General features: G+C 36.8%; 1 protein-coding gene across 1 annotated transcript; it reads right to left on the bottom strand.

Moving 5' to 3' along the window:
- Positions 1-6,893: 6,893 nt before the first annotated feature.
- Positions 6,894-12,362, bottom strand: LOC311283732 (uncharacterized protein). Its single transcript, XM_084398389.1, has 3 exons — positions 12,232-12,362; positions 10,303-10,698; positions 6,894-7,747 (listed from the first exon to the last, which is right to left on the bottom strand). Exons 1-3 carry the CDS (start codon positions 12,338-12,340, stop codon positions 7,332-7,334), a joined length of 921 nt encoding a protein of 306 aa, XP_084254515.1. The 5' UTR covers positions 12,341-12,362; the 3' UTR covers positions 6,894-7,331.
- Between the last annotated feature and the right edge of the window lie 5,333 nt (positions 12,363-17,695).

Below are 17,695 nucleotides of genomic sequence, written 5' to 3'. Positions count from 1 at the left end.
GGTTTTAAAAAGCATTTGATGTTCTGATTAAACTGTGCTGGATCTCTTGCTATAGAATCACAACAATAAAACAAAATGAATGACATACTACCCGTACAAACCTTACACAAAATATCAGTGAGTTAAGCCACTACATGACAATGCCTATATTCTTATCATCAATCAGCTTACAGCATCTGATTGCATTTTCTCTTGCTGTTCTCGCCATAACAAACAGACACAGCTGCCAGAGAAAAACTAATGTTAAAAAGTCAAGAACCCGACTAAAGCACACATTGATCGCCACAATGGTAACATCAACTCAAACTATTACTTTAAAATAAGTAATCAACATCTAAACCTCTGTTAATTCTCAATAAGAATTTCTGTAAATGTCTGACAGAAATAAACTCAGTCTGGTTAGTAATAAGTGAAGCTGGTAATGCTGTTTGTGGAGTTGTTTAATGAGATCTTGAGAGATGTAATGTATTTTATCTTCAGTTGATTTCATCTAAGGCTGTGGCTGGAAGTAGTTCTTGTGTTTCTCTTTCCTTCAGTGATTATGCTTGTTAACAGCAGGTGTTCATCAATAATGCACTATCATTATTCAATCACCTAATTATCTCATTACCTCCAACACTGATTCAGTGTTACATTAAACAGCCTGTACTGTGCACACTAAGCAGTGTTCATTTCATCTGGGCAAACCCACGTGGGGCCTACATGGAAACCGAGGACAAAACTGGCTGGGTCCCAGTTAGATAGCCCAGGTCAAACCCATTTGGGCCCCACATGGCTGTGCTGGCTGGGATGAGACCCAGCATTTTCTGAAACTTTCTGAGCGGGACTATAGTGCCGCAGCGGAAGGATTTCGTCATGCGCTGAATATTAAGTATGCGCTGTGGCGATAGTTGTGCTGTCATAGACAGCGAGTCCAGTTCTGTGCCCAGAAAATATATTCTCTGACTGGGAGACAGTGAACTCTTCGCTCAACTGACTTTGAGACCTAGATTCTCGAGATGTTCGAGTAATATGGTCCTGTGTTCTATGAGCTCTGAGTGTGATCGAGCTAGAATCAGCCAATCGTCCAAGTAGTTCAAAACTCGCATGCCCCGAAGTTTCAGGGGTGCAAGTGCCACGTCCATGCACATTATAAATGTACGGGGTGCTAGGGACAGGCCGAACGGCAGGACTGTGTACTGATATGCCTGGCCCTCGAAGGCGAATCTCAAAAATCGCCTGTGACGTGACGCTATTTGTATTTGGAAATACGCATCCTTCAGATCTATCCCCAGTCCCCTTGGCGAATTTGCGTGAGGATTTTCTTGGTTGTGAGCATTCTGAACCGGCGTTTTGAAAGCACTTTGTTCAGCTGTCTTAGATCTAGAATGGGTCTTTTTTTTTCTTTTTTCTTTTTGGTACCAGAAAATATCTGCTGTATAGGCCCCCTTCGCTCTGAGCTTGAGATAAAGGCTCTATGGCCCCTTTGCTCAACAGTTTCGCTATTTCAGCTCGAAGTAGATGTGCTACTTCCTTTTCTACCATGGTTTCGATTCGCGCCGCGTAACGGCAGGGGCGACGAGCAAACTGTAGCGAATAGCCTCTCTTTATAATGTTCAGTACCCATTCTGATACACCGGGAAGCTTTGCCCATGCACTTGCATGAATAGCTAGGGGTTGAATGAGATCTGGGCTCTGGCCGCGACATGGTGGCAACCGGAGAGCGTCGGTATGCTGTAACATAGACGCCGCGCTTGCAGCGTTCAAGGCGGGGGGCGTGCTGATCACAGCGGGCAGCCTGCCTGCGCTCGACTCTCCTAAGACGGTTTGCTGAGAGAGAGCGAGCGGGGTGAGCCCCATGGGGCTTGTCATGTCTGTGAGTGAATGTGGGCGCGGGACAGCGGGCACATTTACTGCACTGAAAACACCATCGGCTTGAGCTGACTGTATGTGCGTTGGTTTCATTTTTACACAAACCGTGAGACATGCAGTGTGTAGTGTTCGTGGGCACTGGGTCATGGGCACGTTCACTACATTTAATGCACAATCGACATGAGTCGATTTTATGTGTGCGAGCCCTGGAATGTGGCGGGCTGTGCTTGTGTGTAGGAATGAACACTGGGCCGTGGGCATTTTACTACACTCATAACACCATCGGCCGTGTCCGGAATACCAGAAATTACACTCTTTATGAGATTCATCTGGGTCGCCGTAAAAAAGGCATTTGTGTGCAGGCAAACGGGCTGTGGTACCGGCTTGTTTTCTGCAAAATACACTGGAACAGTGTATTTGAATAAACATTTTCAATGTATATATATATATATATATATATATATATATATATATATATATTTTTTTTTTTTAGAGGTGTAGATGGCCAAGCCATAATGCCAGAATAAAGGCTATAATGGGTGAATTCAAACAAAAGAATAAGGATGAAAGAATAATGAAGATTAAGTCTCATACCGGCAAGAGGTGTGAAAGGTCAATTTGGACCAGTTCTCCTTGCCAGACATTAGTCAAAAGATTAGTCAAAAGACAATCAAATATTTGATCTTATCAGCTTTTTCTAAAAAAATACAAATAAAATAAAAACGTCGCTGACATACTCTTACTTACATCTTCATAGCATGGATAATTTTAGAGATATCATCCTCAGATTTGAAATGAAGCATTTAACAACCGTTAGTTGTGGTTATAAGTTGATATACTACATTCATATAATATTTTTTTATACATTTAATAAATATATTCTTAATATTTTTTGTTTTGTTTTTATGTTTGAGCTTATATATCTCAATATTAATAACAGTCTGAATAATTTTGAGTCTTGAACTGTAAACTCTCAAGGGTTGGCTTTCTAAATAAATGTTGGTTATGTGTCTATTCAGAATGACTTATGAGCAGCAACCTTTTTATTTTGGGTATATGTCATGTATGCATCACTTGCCAATATTGGGTCTGTATGGTAAGGGGTTTTAATGAAAGTCACTAATGCAAATGTAAACAGACATCGGCACCAAATAAGTGTTTGTACAGCATCTATCCAATATTTGACCAACACCAAATCATTGTGTCTCTTAATATCATTGTTGTCCTGGAAAACTCAAAATTATACTAATTATCAACTACAGAATTCAACTGTTGAATTCAAGTTTTCAACACACCGACCACATGCTCTAAAATATGACTAACTAAACAAGAAAAACAAATCTGTGTCAAATGAAACAGCCACCAAAAGGAGAGAAAGAAGAAGACATTGATTTCTCACTACAGCTAAAGAATGTTTTCAGACTCGTTTTCATGTGAAATTCAAACTATTTTCTATGAAAATTATTGCGTAATACCAGTTTATCTCAAAGCATTTCTAGTTTCTCTCACGCTGTTATAATCAGACATTACTGTAAGAGATTTTCATCTTTTCATTGATTAGTTTATTTTGTTTTTGCTGGAACTGTATTTGTGTATAACACTCATAATGACACTAAAGCCGTCCTGATGTTGATTGTAGTTTGTAGTTCTGTTGTCTTTGTGTTGATGATGTTCTGGATCTGAAACTCGTCCTGAACGCCGCGGCGTCTCCACAAATCCATTCACTCCGGACAGATTAAACACTTCAGGAAAAAACATTGATTGACATTAAATATTGTTGATTTAAAAGTAAAAAGATTTAAACATCCTTTCTCAAATCTTGCATCCTTTCACAAAGTTAGTTTACTTCTAAAACATTTTTTTTTTTTTCAGAGAATATATCCGTAAGATTACGTTTGGTTTTCTTACTTCATCAGCTTTTTTTTCTTGTTTTAAAGGTGCTCTAAGTGATGTTGGGTGACATCACTTCTTGTTGACATTCAAAGTATTGTTAAACAAAACGGAGGCTAGCTCGACCCTCCCTCCCTCCTCATCCACGCACCAAACCCCACCCCCAAATCCTTCTTGTCGGTTATTGGCTGGAACAGTTTGTTATGTTTCGTGGTGCGGGTTAGCCCAGTTTGTTTTTGTTGCCGTTCGTGGAGCCTGGGCTGTCTACAGAGACCGTGTTTTTTGACAGTGTGTTCAGGGGACAGGCAGCTAGCGGATAGTGAGGAGATGTTTGCTGGATGTGACAAAAAAAAAAAAGTGTGACATCGCTTAGAGCACCTTTAAATCAAAACTATAACAAAACACAATGTTTAAGCCAATGGAATGAGAACAATACAATAAAATCAAGATATTTTCTCCGGACACATGTCAATTCTTTTTAAAGATGTAAGTAATTTCTAAGGATTTAGAAAGATTTTTCTGCATGTAGACTCCAGCATCTGTCAGAAGTTGGATTTGGGTTGAAAATGATATTCAGGTCCCAGCTCCAATGTTGGACAGATGTCAACTTTTGGTTGGAACGAACAGCAAAGAAAAATTGTGAAATGCATGGCAGTAAAGCGTGCCAAACATGTACCATCAATGACGGATGACACCCTGAACACTGCTTGTGACTAGACAACATGTAAGCATTTACAACACAATTTGCTTTCATTTCAATGAACATGGATTAAAGGTTTATCTGCAATTAAGAAAATGTCCATATTTTAGGTTGCAAATGTTTTTCAAACAAACAAAGGTTTCTCACCTGTCTGAAGAACGTCCTGCAAATTTTCACATAATACTGCAGTCAATCAATTCAGTACAGCATACAAGAATATCACAGGCTGTTTCAGAGTCCACTTCCACTGTTCCTTCAGATGCTGTGTCACTTTTATGACAAGAGCATTTGCATTTGGAATTGCAGTGAGCCTTGCATTTCCCACAGGCATGCTTGTGTTTGTTAGAATCCATGGCTTGTCTAGTTTGTTGATTCGTTTCAGCCGGTGAGATGATCTGGAGACATCAGATCTTCACCAGTCTTTATCTTGTGTGATCAGACTGTGATTTGCATATGTACAGCCCTACAGGAGCGCTCTGAGCTCATGCAGCCAATCCACTGCTCTCACACAACAAAAATTAGCATAAAATACATCTGCCCAAAACTGCAGCCACACAGACATGTACACTGTAAAAATGCTAACATCTAAATTCAATGATTTGATGTAATGTCACTGAATCAACCTCAATACATTGATTTATACCTGAAAACTACATTACAAGGGTCTATATATCATTAAATCTCTAAAGTAAGTTTGCCACTTTTTGCTGTAAATTATTCTCTAAAATTGTCTGTTGTATTTTGTGAGGATTGTGATGGAAGAATGAATGTGATGTCAAAATACCATCACCATTTACCTCTGTCAGGAGCTGGGAGATTTGTTTGTTCATTCAATGGATGAAAGTAACTTTGAATGAGTGTTTAATAAATCATCAAATAAGAACTTAGAGTCGAGTCGAGACATAAGAAAACAGGAGATCAGTGTTTGTCATTAGGTTTCTTCAGGACTGGTGACCAAACACACTGTTTATTGAACAAATATAAGTGAAACAATAATCTGAAATACTGAAGATCATTAATATTACCATGAACTGCAAAAAAAAAAAAAAAACATAATGTAAATATATATGTAATAAGTAAATATCATATAGCAAATAATTAGCCACACAAATGACAGAAACTAAGAGGCGTGGCTTGGCAAAGGGTCAGTTGATCAATATATATATATGAACTTGTATATTGAATAATCATGTAGTTTTCCATATGTGAGAGAATATGTAATCTTACAAGAAATGAAAAAATATATAAAAATGCAGCTGTTTTTAAGAAAACCAAAACTTCCAAAGAAGTCCTTGTTGAGGCCGAACAGGTTGAACCACATGTTGAACACATCGCTTCAGGGCAGCATGTTTTTTGTGTTTTCTTAGAAATATTCTAAAACTTTTGACATGAAAATCTTTGTACACTGTAAATTCCCCGATGTTTATCTGAGGATCACCAACGGGGTGTTAAAAGTCACACAAAGGCTGTGTTAATGTTAAAAAAGGAAAGAGAAACACAAGAACTACAACTGACTTCAGCCACAGCCTTAGATGAAATCAATTGAAGACAAAAGAAGTCATTAAATCTCAGAAGATCTCAGCAGAGGAGGATTAAACAACTCTACAATACAACTACTAACAACTAATACATCTTTTTTGATCATTAATGAAATTAATTAACCACTCAAAATGTTCTTTAAGTTGACTTAAACTTTATTATAATCTTTGTTCATGGTTTACTATGCATCAAATTATGTGCTTTGGTAAACCCTGTCCCAAACTCAGATACAAAGCCAAGAGTGAAACTGCCCAACTAATGACAACACTGATCACCATAATGGCGACCAAACAACTAAACCTTTGTTAATTCTCAATAAAAACTTTAGTAGACGTCTGCCAGAAATAAAGTCAGTCTGGTTAGTAATAAGTGAAGCTGGTAATGCTGTTTGTGGAGTTGTTTAATCCTCCTCTGCTGAGATCTTCACAGATTTAATGTCTTCTTTTCTCTTTAGTTGATTTCATCTAAGGCTGTGTCTGAAGTCAGTTGTAGTTCTTGTGTAATTAACTCTAACATTGCTTCAGTGTTACTTTGAACACCCTGCTGGTAGTTCCCATATAAACACCGAGCTGGGATCCATGAGTTTTATGCTATGGTGTCTCCCAGACACATATGTCACCACTGTTGAGATTCATATGCTGATTATTCTGTGTATGTCTGAATGATGCATCAATTGCAATAAAACGAACTTTAAAAACATTAAAATCATGGATCAAAACACATACATAATAATAATAAGCATATCAACCTCAACAATAGTGATATGCTGAAATGCATATAAAATACATAACATGTTTATTTTTTTTATCCAATTAATTGAAGACATAATTAACAGATTAATCAGTTTTCAACAATAACTGTTAGTTGAGGTTTCATGCCACATTATTGGTGAATTGCTGAATATCACACTATTACATAAATAGTGTTAATATGTGACTGATGCTGTGGAAGGAGTCACGCTGAGAGCAGGTGGGCAGTCATTCAAGGCTTTCTCTGTATTAGATGTTGCTCAGAAATCAACAGCGAGAGATGTGAGTATCAGTGAAAATGATGAACGATATTCCTCTCTTCCTAGTGAAGACTATTTGTGTTGAACCATTATATTGATCCCTTTAGTCTGGCTCTTATTTAATGATAACAGTATTTCTGATAGTGAAGTCATCTGATAGAATTCATTTAATTTTGTTGTTTAAATAAATTGTTACAAACAGATATGAGGCTGTGTTGAATAAAAGACAACACAACACACTCTGACTAGTGACCATTCAGGGCAATAATGTTGTATCAAAAGCATTTGTACAGAAGAATGACACTTATCAGGTTAGCATGACAAATGATAAGTGTGGTAAAATTATCCTGTCATGTCAATTATTCCTTCAGCTATTGTACCTAATTCTCTTACTCTCCTTCTTTTCTTCTTGTTTTTTGCCAACGTCTTCTTGTATGCTTTGTTAATTAACCCTTTACTTGCCATAGTAGTCAGTTTCCCGGCTCCAGGGACTCCATGAACAGTGCCAACTACACCCACAGCTGCTAATGCAGTGACTCCCAATGCAACACCGGTTCCCTTTGCAACCTTCTTCAGGATCTTCTTACATTTTTTCTTCCTCTCCTTCTTTTTCATCCTCTTCTTTTCCTCCCCTGTCAATTGCCGTCTCCGCTCTTTTTCCTCGGCTTTCAATGCAGCCTTCTTCAGATTCTTCTTCCGTCTTGTCTTCTTCTTTTCCAATCGCCGTTTCCGCTCTTTCTCACCCTCATTCTCCTCTTCTTCACATGTGGGTGATAAAAGCATGATAGCAGAAAGTTTTGTGAATAAGACTCAATCTATAACGAGCTTAATTTATATATAAAGGAAGCATGTTTGTGCTGAAGAGACTGACAGTGACTATGTGCCGGTCCGATTTAACACTTTACACTAAAAGAAAATTTAGAAACAATTTTCACTCAGAAATTGCTTGTAAATTTTGCAAACAATTACAAAGAAAGAGCAAGCAAGCAACACATTCAATCAAACATAAAATGTTGAGATAAAAAAAAAAACTGAAAAAAGGTGAAAAACAAAATAATATTAAAAAAGAATCTAATAATGAAACAAATTCTCGTTGTTTTATATGAAGCTTAGAATTTTTTTTTTTTTTTTTTACAGTGAGTACCTGTTTGAGAACATATTGGAAATATGAGCACATTCAGATGTAGAACTGAGGCAGTAATTAAAAAGGAAGATAGTTACACGTTTAAAGGTGCTCTAAGCGATGTTGGGTGACGTCACTTCTTGTTGACGTTCGAAGTCGTTGTCAAACAAAACGGAGGCTAGCTCGACCCTCCCTCCTCCTCATCCCGTCCCCTCCTCCTCCCTTCCGTGTTTCCTGAAACAGGCTTTTCCGATGTAAATTCGGGTCTTCGCGCGTTCCTTCTCCTTTTCCCTCTTCTTTGCTATTTGTTCATCAGAACGTCATCTCTTTGGTCGTGTGTCGGCCATATCAAAATTCAAGAGAATATACAGCGGGGGAAATAAGTATTGAACACGTCATCATTTTTCTCAGTAAATATATTTCCAAAGGTGCTATTGACATGACATGTTCACCAGATGTTGGTAACAACCCAAGTAAGCCATACATACAAAGAAACAAACAAAAATAAGTTCAGAAATTAAGTTATGTGTAATAATGTGAAATGACACAGGGAAAAAGTATTGAACACATGAAGAAAGGGAGGCGCAAAAAAGCATGGAAAGCCAAGACAACTGCTGAAAACTTACAGTAATTAAAAAGCAATCCAGCCCCCTGTCAGTGGAAATTAATAACAGCTGGTTCAGTCCCAAATGATGGCCTACAAAAAGGTCTCATTGCCAAGGTGTCACACAAGACACATCTCATGATGGGTAAAAGCAAAGAGCTGTCTCATGACCTTCGCAACCTAATTGTTGCAAAACATAATGATGGCATTGGTTATAGGCGCCATTCTAAGCTTCTGAATGGTCCAGTGAGCACTTTTGGGGCCATAATACGGAAGTGGAAAGACAATAATTTCACCATAAATTTGCCTCGACCAGTGCTCCTCGCAAGATTTCTGATAGAGGAGTGAAAAGAATAATCAGAAGAGTTGTCCAAGAGCCAACACTAAGTTGTATGGTGTTTTTAGGGTAATGTGCACTGCCATTTCTCCTCCAAATATGGTGTGTATTATGGCATCCAAACAGTTCAATTTTGCTCTCATGTGACCACACTATATTCTCCCAGTATTTCACTAGCTATATACAGTATTTCAACAGTACCTGCTATCTGCAGGTCTTTTTGAAGCTCTCCACAAGTGATCCTTGGCTCTTGGACAACTCTTCTGATTATTCTTTTCACTTCTCTATCAGAAATCTTGCGAGGAGCACTGGTCGAGGCAAATTTATGGTGAAATTATTGTCTTTCCACTTCCGTATTATGGCCCCAACAGTGCTCACTGGACCATTCAGAAGCTTAGAATGGCGCCTATAACCAATGCCATCATTATGTTTTGCAACAATTAGGTTGCGAAGGTCTTGAGACAGCTCTTCGCTTTTACCCATCATGAGATGTGTCTTGTGTGACACCTTGTCAATGAGACCTTTTTGTAGGCCATCATTTGGGACTGAACCAGCTGTTATTAATTTCCACTGACAGGAGGCTGGATTGCTTTTTAATTACTGTAAGTTTTCAGCAGTTGTCTTGGCTTTCAATGCCTTTTTGCGCCTCCCTTTCTTCATGTGTTCAATACTGTTTCCCTGTGTCATTTCACATTATTACACATAACTTAATTTCTGAACTTATTTTTGTTTGTTTCTTTGTATGTATGGCTTACTTGGGTTGTTACCAACATCTGGTGAAAATTTCATGTCAATAGCACCTTTGGAAATATATTTACTGAGAAAAATGATGACGTGTTCAATACTTATTTCCACCGCTGTAATTCTACAGTTAGTCGTTGTCTAGGACATCTCTCCTCTAGCTAACCTCCCTCTTCATGCTTCTCTCTCCTCCACTCCCCACACCCCCCTTCATGTGCACGCACACTAACCCCCCCAACCCCCACCCCAAATCATTGTTGTCGGTTATTGGCTGGAACACTGTTTGTTATGTTTCGTGGTCCAGGCTGGGCCAGTTTGTTTTTGTTGCCGTTTGTGGAGCCTGGGCTGTCTACAGAGACCGCGTTTTTTGACAGTGTGTTCAGGGGACAGGCAGCTAGCGGATAGTGAGGAGATGTTTGCTGGATGTGACAAAAAAATGTTTTGACCTAAAAAATGCGTGACATCGCTTAGAGCACCTTTAATCATTTGCATTCATGTATCCACATACCATCATCATCTTCTTCATCATCTTCGTCATCTTCATCATAATCTTCACCATCATCATCATCATCTTCATCATCATCATCATCTTCATCATCATCGTCATCATCTTCCTCATCATCATCGTCGTCATCTTCATCATCATCATCTTCCTCATCGTCATCATCTTCATCATCTTCCTCATCATCATCATCATCATCTTCATCATCATCATCTTCATCATCTTCATCATCATCTTCATCATCGTCTTCATCATCATCTTCATCATCGTCATCATCATCATCATCTTCTTCTTCATCTTCTTCTTCTTCTTCTTCTTCTACTTCTTCTTCATCTTCTTCTTCTTCTTCTTCTTCATCACCATAATCATCTCCATCACTGTCCGACATTTCCTCTTTTGATTCTATAAATATAAAATTCACACAGTCAAAAAATCAAATGAAAATGGTCAATTCATAAAGTGTTTGTCCATTTCACTTCTGTTTTTTTATTTCATTCAACTTAATTCCTCTCGGGTCTGAGGGTGTTTTGGGGCGCTTGAGTTGTTTTGTCATGCCCTGACATTTGTGCTTTTTTCAGTTGCTAATAAACATTAATGGAAGAAGTGTCATTGCACAGATTCAGCACGATCTAGGCAACCATAATATGTGAGCAACATGTATGTACATCCCAGTCAACACATTGATCTCTCAGTGATGTCACCAACAAGGAAACGACATAAAACAACCTCACATTTCAATACACACCTCAAATCATCACTTAATTAATTACTTATTTTATTTAATTAACTTCAACACTGCTTCAGTGTCAGTTTTAACGCCATTTAGAGTGGACCCCAGGAGACACCGAGCAGTTTTAATTTAACACTGGGCATTTTGCAGAGTAAGCCCCCCAATGACTGGGCTAGAGCTTTAGGACCCGAGTTAATATTAGAAAAGCTTTTCCAGCACTCGAAGTGGGAAGGCCTGAAAACAGACGCAGATGTTGCTTTGATTCGCTCCACACGTGAGTAACACTGGGTTTGAGTCATTGTGTGTCTGGAGCTTCTGTGCTGTTGGCAACTGACAACCAACTCTTGTTTGTAATTACTATTGTGTACTGTGTGTTTATTTTTTTGTGTTTCCTTGTCATTCGTTCATCATGTGTGCTTTATTTTTCATGAAACATTATTTTGTTGCGCTTCTGCTGTGATAAACAGACATCTACTCTTGGATTGTGTGTGTAACGGAGGCCAGTCAGTGAGAGTCGCATTCAAGACTGCGTTAGGATTGGACAGTGAGTTTTGGAGGCGAAGCATTGAAGAGACGGGTGGGTTTGTTTGGGTTGATTTCAATTTCAACAATGTCCAAGTGTATCCACACTGAATCAACATCACTTTTGCACCCGCACTCAATGCTGTGTGTCTGTGTGTGTGTATCTAAAAAATAGAGTAGTTCAAACAGCTTTAGAGCAGAATCTCATGCTGTGACATCACAGGGCAGCTGTAATCAATAATGTAAAATGAACATATCACATAATCAGAGATAGGTATTAGAATGATATCAGCTACTAAAACATAACCCCTGAACACATTTATTAAGTTTTTTTTTTTTTTTTTTTTCTGCATACCAAAACAACTGTTTTATAAACACACAGTTACTAAAGCTAGATTTAATCTAATATTATACAATGAAATGCCAAGAACCCAACTAAAGCAAACACTGATCTCCATCATGGTGACTTCAACATTTTGACTCGTTCTCTTACTTTAACACTCTGTATAGTGGGACCATATGTGCTCTGAGCAGTGTTGATTTAACAATGGAAAAACGTACTGGGAACACAAAACAAACCCTGTAGCTGAGAACGTGACTAGAGCAACAAAAATATCTGCTGGGGTATTCAGTATTAACTATACTATGTGAGTGTCATATTAGCTTATTTAGTTTGCACTGACCTGTATGTCTTGATGTTGTGGTGTCTTTTGCAGTCACTCTGAGTCTCTCAGCATTTGAATAAGAGTAACTGAAAGTGTCACACACGAAATATGAGGAAATGCCTCTCATAGTGCAGAAAACATACTGAACACATACTGTACGTGAAGCAGTGTTTTTGTTTATAACAACAAGAGTATGCCAAGAGTTCACCAGAGTTCAGCTTCAGCTTCAGAACAACATGAGGGCCAGCATTCATAACCACTTAATGATATTCATCTCAATGTAATAATGTAACTTAGAAATACTATTACTATTAAACAAGAGTCCAATTAAAGGGATCAATTTAATAATTCATCCTTCATCATCTTCACTGATACTGATCAACTGTTTGTTTATAATTGCATGTTCTGTACTCTCCGTTACCTCTTAACACTTACCTCTTGTTTTGTGTTATGTTATGCAAATAAAGTTGCAGCCAAATACTCAAAAAAAATGAAATAACAAATTCTTTTAAAACTGAAATTCTGCAAACATCAATGCATCTTCAATATGAAATGATTGTTTAATGTCATAAAGCCAAAAAGACTGAAAACAAACTAAATAACAAATAGAATAAAAAGATTTATTCTTTCAGTTCTTTAGATAGAGAGTGTGTGTGTGTGTGTGTGTGTGTGTGTGTGTGTGTGTGTGTGTGAGAGAGAGAGAGAGAGAGAGAGAGAGAGAGAGAGAGAGAGAGAGAGATGAACTGAAAATGCCTTTCATTCATTTCTGTAGGTTTTAGGAAATGCAGTCTTACAACATTCTTGAGCTTTGAGGGTTTCAACATGTCTTCGACTTTTGTCGGGATGTTTCATTTGATTTAGTGTTGTCACGGTCTTACTGCTTTTGGTTTTGCTTTTCGTTCTGTCTGTTATCCGCTGTCACTGTCCGCCTGTGTTTGTGATATTGTGAACACCTGGTCTGGATGGGCGATGGGTTTTCTTTGCTTTTCATTTTGTAATGGTTTCCCCTAGACTTTAGTAATAAATACATATTTTGCAGCCATGTCAACACTCTGTATTTTGTCTAGTTTTCTAGTAAAAATATCTAAACATTCTTAAATCAAGACACATTTACTTGAGAAGCAAAGTGACCAAAGATATTAAGTCTAGTCTTTCTGAACAAATGAATCAAATGATGTGAGTTTTTGCAGTGCAACCGATCTCAGGACTGGTGTAAAGTTGTTTCTTATCAAGTGACACACACACACACTGCAGTGCATGATGGGTACCAGCTTACAAAACTCCTTCATGGCTCCCAGCATGCATTGCAGTCCACATAATAAATGAATGCAGCTGAATTGTTTTGTCGATTGTCACCCTTTTTGAGTTTTTTATGAGTGTTGATTATATCATTACAATAATTATTTTTTCAATTGTTAATGCTTCAACATAGTAACTATTTAAATCAGTAGTAGAAAGAAACTACAGCTGTTTAAACTACTTTAATGTAGCCATTTAATTGTCATTGAAGAAAGCATCTGCATTGAATTGCTGAAATAAAGTAAACTTACAAAGGTCAACTAAAGCAAACACTGATCACCATCATGGTGACATGGAATGAAACATTCAATTAATCATTAACATCTAAACTTCTGTTAATTCAAACAATTTCAACTTCTGTTAAAGTCAATAAGAACTTTAGTAGACGTCTGACATAAATAAAATCAAACTTTAATCATTAAATGTCTTCAGGGTTGTAAAATGTTCCATTCTATTAATCTGTAAAGATTTATTTTTTTTATTTTTTTATTTTATTTTTTTATTTGGAGGACTTTATTGTGTAGAATGTTGAGTTGTTTATAAAATTTGGTGAAAAGAAAGCTTCAGGAACATAACCTTCAAAAATTATTCCACTGACATTAAGAAAGCGGAAACATTTTGATAACCAACACAGAAAGTTTGGAAAACGTTCTAGAACAAACAATTGTTAGCTGGGTTTTTAAATACATCCCTGAGAATATACACTCTAAAAAGAGATGTGTTAAAAATGACACATGTTGTGTCCGTTTTAACACATGTAGTGAGTGTGCTCAGGGACAACACATGTTGTGTCAAATTTAACACAATAAATGTGTAAGTCATTTTAACACACAAATTGTGTCATTTTAAAAAATAAAGCGAAAGGGCCAGATGGAAAAATATTAACCGTTTAATCAATAGTCGAGTACAGAATGCATGTGCACATTGTGTGTTAAAAATATACACAACATGTGTCAAAATGCTATCTACACTGTCACATGTGTTGTTTTTTGACACATCTCTTTTTACAGTGTACATTTCAGTCAGCATCATGACTCATCAAGTTCTACAAAGATTTTCATGTTGAAAGTATTTGAATATTTTTCTGAATAAGACGTCCTTGTCAGAGCAAAAAAAACACTTTTTGTCCTGCAGCGATGTGTTCAACATGCGGTTCGACCTGTTCGGTCTTATCAAGAACTTCTTAGGAAGTTTTGCTTTTCTTAAAATTGTTTGCATTTTCCTCATTTCTTGTAAGTTTACATATTCTTACATGCACCTATATGATTGTTCAATATGCAGATATGTAAATACATAAATATTATTGATCAATTGACCCTAAGCTCCGCCCTTTAGTTACAGTTGCTAATTTAGACAAGCCGTACAGAACATCCCATAGGAATGAACTGGAGATCTCCATGAATCGAACTGCATTATTTTCAGTAAATGTGCTCATGAACTGATAAAAATAATTAAATAGATACTGGTTCTTTAAGCACCAGAACATGATGTCCAAAAGCATTTTTTGTTCCTCTGCAGTTCATGGTAACATTAATGAGCTTCAGTATGAAATTATTCTTGTTTCAATCGTTCAAAGATACTTTCATCCATTGAATGCTCAAACAAATATTCAGCTCCCGACAGAGATATACGATGATGGCATTTTGACATCACATTCATTCATCAGACAATTTGGAAAATAATCCACTGCAACTAGTGTTAACCTGCAATTGTTACTTTAACAAGGTATTTCTACCTGATTTAACTCTTATAATGTAGTTTCCCTGGTACAAAATTAAGTATTTAGGTTGATTCAGTGACATTACATAATATTTTTGACTTGAATAATATGATTTAATTTAGATGTTTCCATTTATTAGGTTACCATTTTTTTCCAGTGTACATGTCTGTGTGGCTGCAGAGAAGATGATCCTTCTGAAAGAAACCATCATGTTTCATATACACGGTTTTGGGCAGATGTATTTTATGCTAATTTTAGTTGTGTGAGAGCAGTGGATTGGCTGCATGAGCTAAGAGTGCTCCTGTAGGGCCGTACATACGCAAATCACAGTCTGATCACACAAGATAAAGACTGGTGAAGATATGATGTCTCTAGATCATCGCACCTGCTGAAACGAATCAACAAGCGATGGATTCTAATAGAGGCCGAGTTTCCTGTAGGAGTTGCTTTCAGCGCTGCAATTAACAATGCAGATGCACTTGTCATAGAAGTCAAAATACACCCAGACCAAGAGTGAGAGTCGACACACACTATGACACGTCAGGCTCTGACAATAGTGATTGTGGCTGTTCAGGAGATATTTTAGACTGCTGTATTCTGTGAGAGTTTGTAGGACGTCTTCAGACAGGTGAGAAACGTGTGTTTGATTGAGAAACATTTGCTTCCTAAAATGTGGATTTTCTTATTTGTTCTGCAGATTAAATTTTAATCAATGTTTATTGTAACAAAAGCAAATTGTGTCAAACATGCTTACATGTGGTCTAATCACAAAAAAATTAAGAAAACTTACTGTACTAACACTTTCTACTGTCCATATAAATAGACAAGAATCAGGGGAAACAGTGCAGAAAAAAATGTGCTTCATATATTTAATCTTTCAGTAGAAATATCTAAACATCTTTAGAAATGACTTGCATCCTTAAGGAGGACCATTGATTTGTTTTGATTTGAAAAAAAAAAAAAGCTGATGAAGTAAGAAAACCAAACATAATTATATTGATATATTCTCAAAGAAAATGTTTTAGAAGTAAACTAACTTTGTGAAAGGATGCAAGAAGTGAGTAAGGATGTGTAGATATTTTTACTTGGGAAATAAAACAACAATATTTAATGTTAATCTATGTTTTTTTTTCCTGAAGTGTGTCCGGAGTGAATGGATTTGTGGAGACGCTGCAGCGTTCAGGACGAGTTTCAGATCCAGAACATCATCAACACAAAGACAACAGAACTACAAACTACAATCAACATCAGGACGGCTTTAGTGTCATTATGAGTGTTAAACATCACAAAGATCAAAATAAACTAAATAACCAATCAATGAAAAGATGAAAATGTCTTACAGTAATGTCTGAATATAACTCTAGAGAGAGTGTGAGAGAAACTAAAAATGCTCTGAAGGCCAGAATTTCCAAAGCAAATAGTTCACAAGGAATTATAGAATTTCACATGAAAACGAGTCTGAAAACATTCTTTAGCTGTAGTGAGAAATCAATGTCTTCTTCTTTCTCTCCTTTTGGTGGATGTTTCATTTGACACACATATTTTTTTATTGTTTAGTTAGTCAAATGTTAGATTACCTATGGTGTGTGGTATCATTGATGAGCAGAATTCTGTAGTTGATAATTATTATAATTTTGAGCTTTCCAGGATAACAATGATATTAAGAGACACTTCTAGCGGATTTGGTGGTGGTCAAATGATGGACAGATGCTGATCAACTCCTGTAAACTTTTATTTGGTGCTGCTGGTGTTTGTATACATTTGCGTAAGTGACTTTCAATTAAACAGTATGCATTTATTGTTGGTTAATGGCCATTTGTGTGTTATATTGGTTTGCAGAAATACAGTATACATGTGAGAACTACTGTATGAGTTTAAATTAGCCAATTTTAAGCTATATTATAGTGTACCTTGACATTCCACTAAGAAAAAAAAAAAAATAGTCCATTAATGTACATAATTGGCCTATAGCAACAAGATGAACACAAATAAAACAAATGAATTTTTAACTTTAGGTATCTGATGTAATTTTCACTAATAAAGATCATTTGTTTGTTTGTGGAGCTGTGGCTTTATTTTTGTTGCGTCCACCTTGACTCTCGCAGGACGTATAACTGAGATGCTCTGTTCTTTCATTCATTTTCAAACTGAGGATAGTTGCTTAATTTATTATGATATATCTCCACAATATGAGGATGGCTCATATTGTGTAATGGCAAAATGATATAATGGTTATAAGAGGAATTACTAGACAAGTAACCTCAGTGTGACCTTCTGAGTTTTAAAAGATCAAATTTATTCTCACTGTTTGTTGGTAACATAAAATAGTATTAAGGCTTATATGCCTCATTTCTGTTGCATGACATAACAAACATGTGTACACAAAACAAGGTTTTTATTTGAGTGTGCTATCTCTTTAAGTGTTTCATAATGTAATTATGAATGTTGTTTCTCTTTCCTTCA

This window comes from Rutilus rutilus, assembly GCF_951802725.1.
Source record: "Rutilus rutilus genome assembly, chromosome: 2".
In the NCBI taxonomy this organism is placed as follows: domain Eukaryota; kingdom Metazoa; phylum Chordata; class Actinopteri; order Cypriniformes; family Leuciscidae; genus Rutilus; species Rutilus rutilus.
The sequence above is the reverse complement of the archived record's forward strand: the minus strand, read 5'-3'. Positions and strand labels throughout refer to the sequence as shown.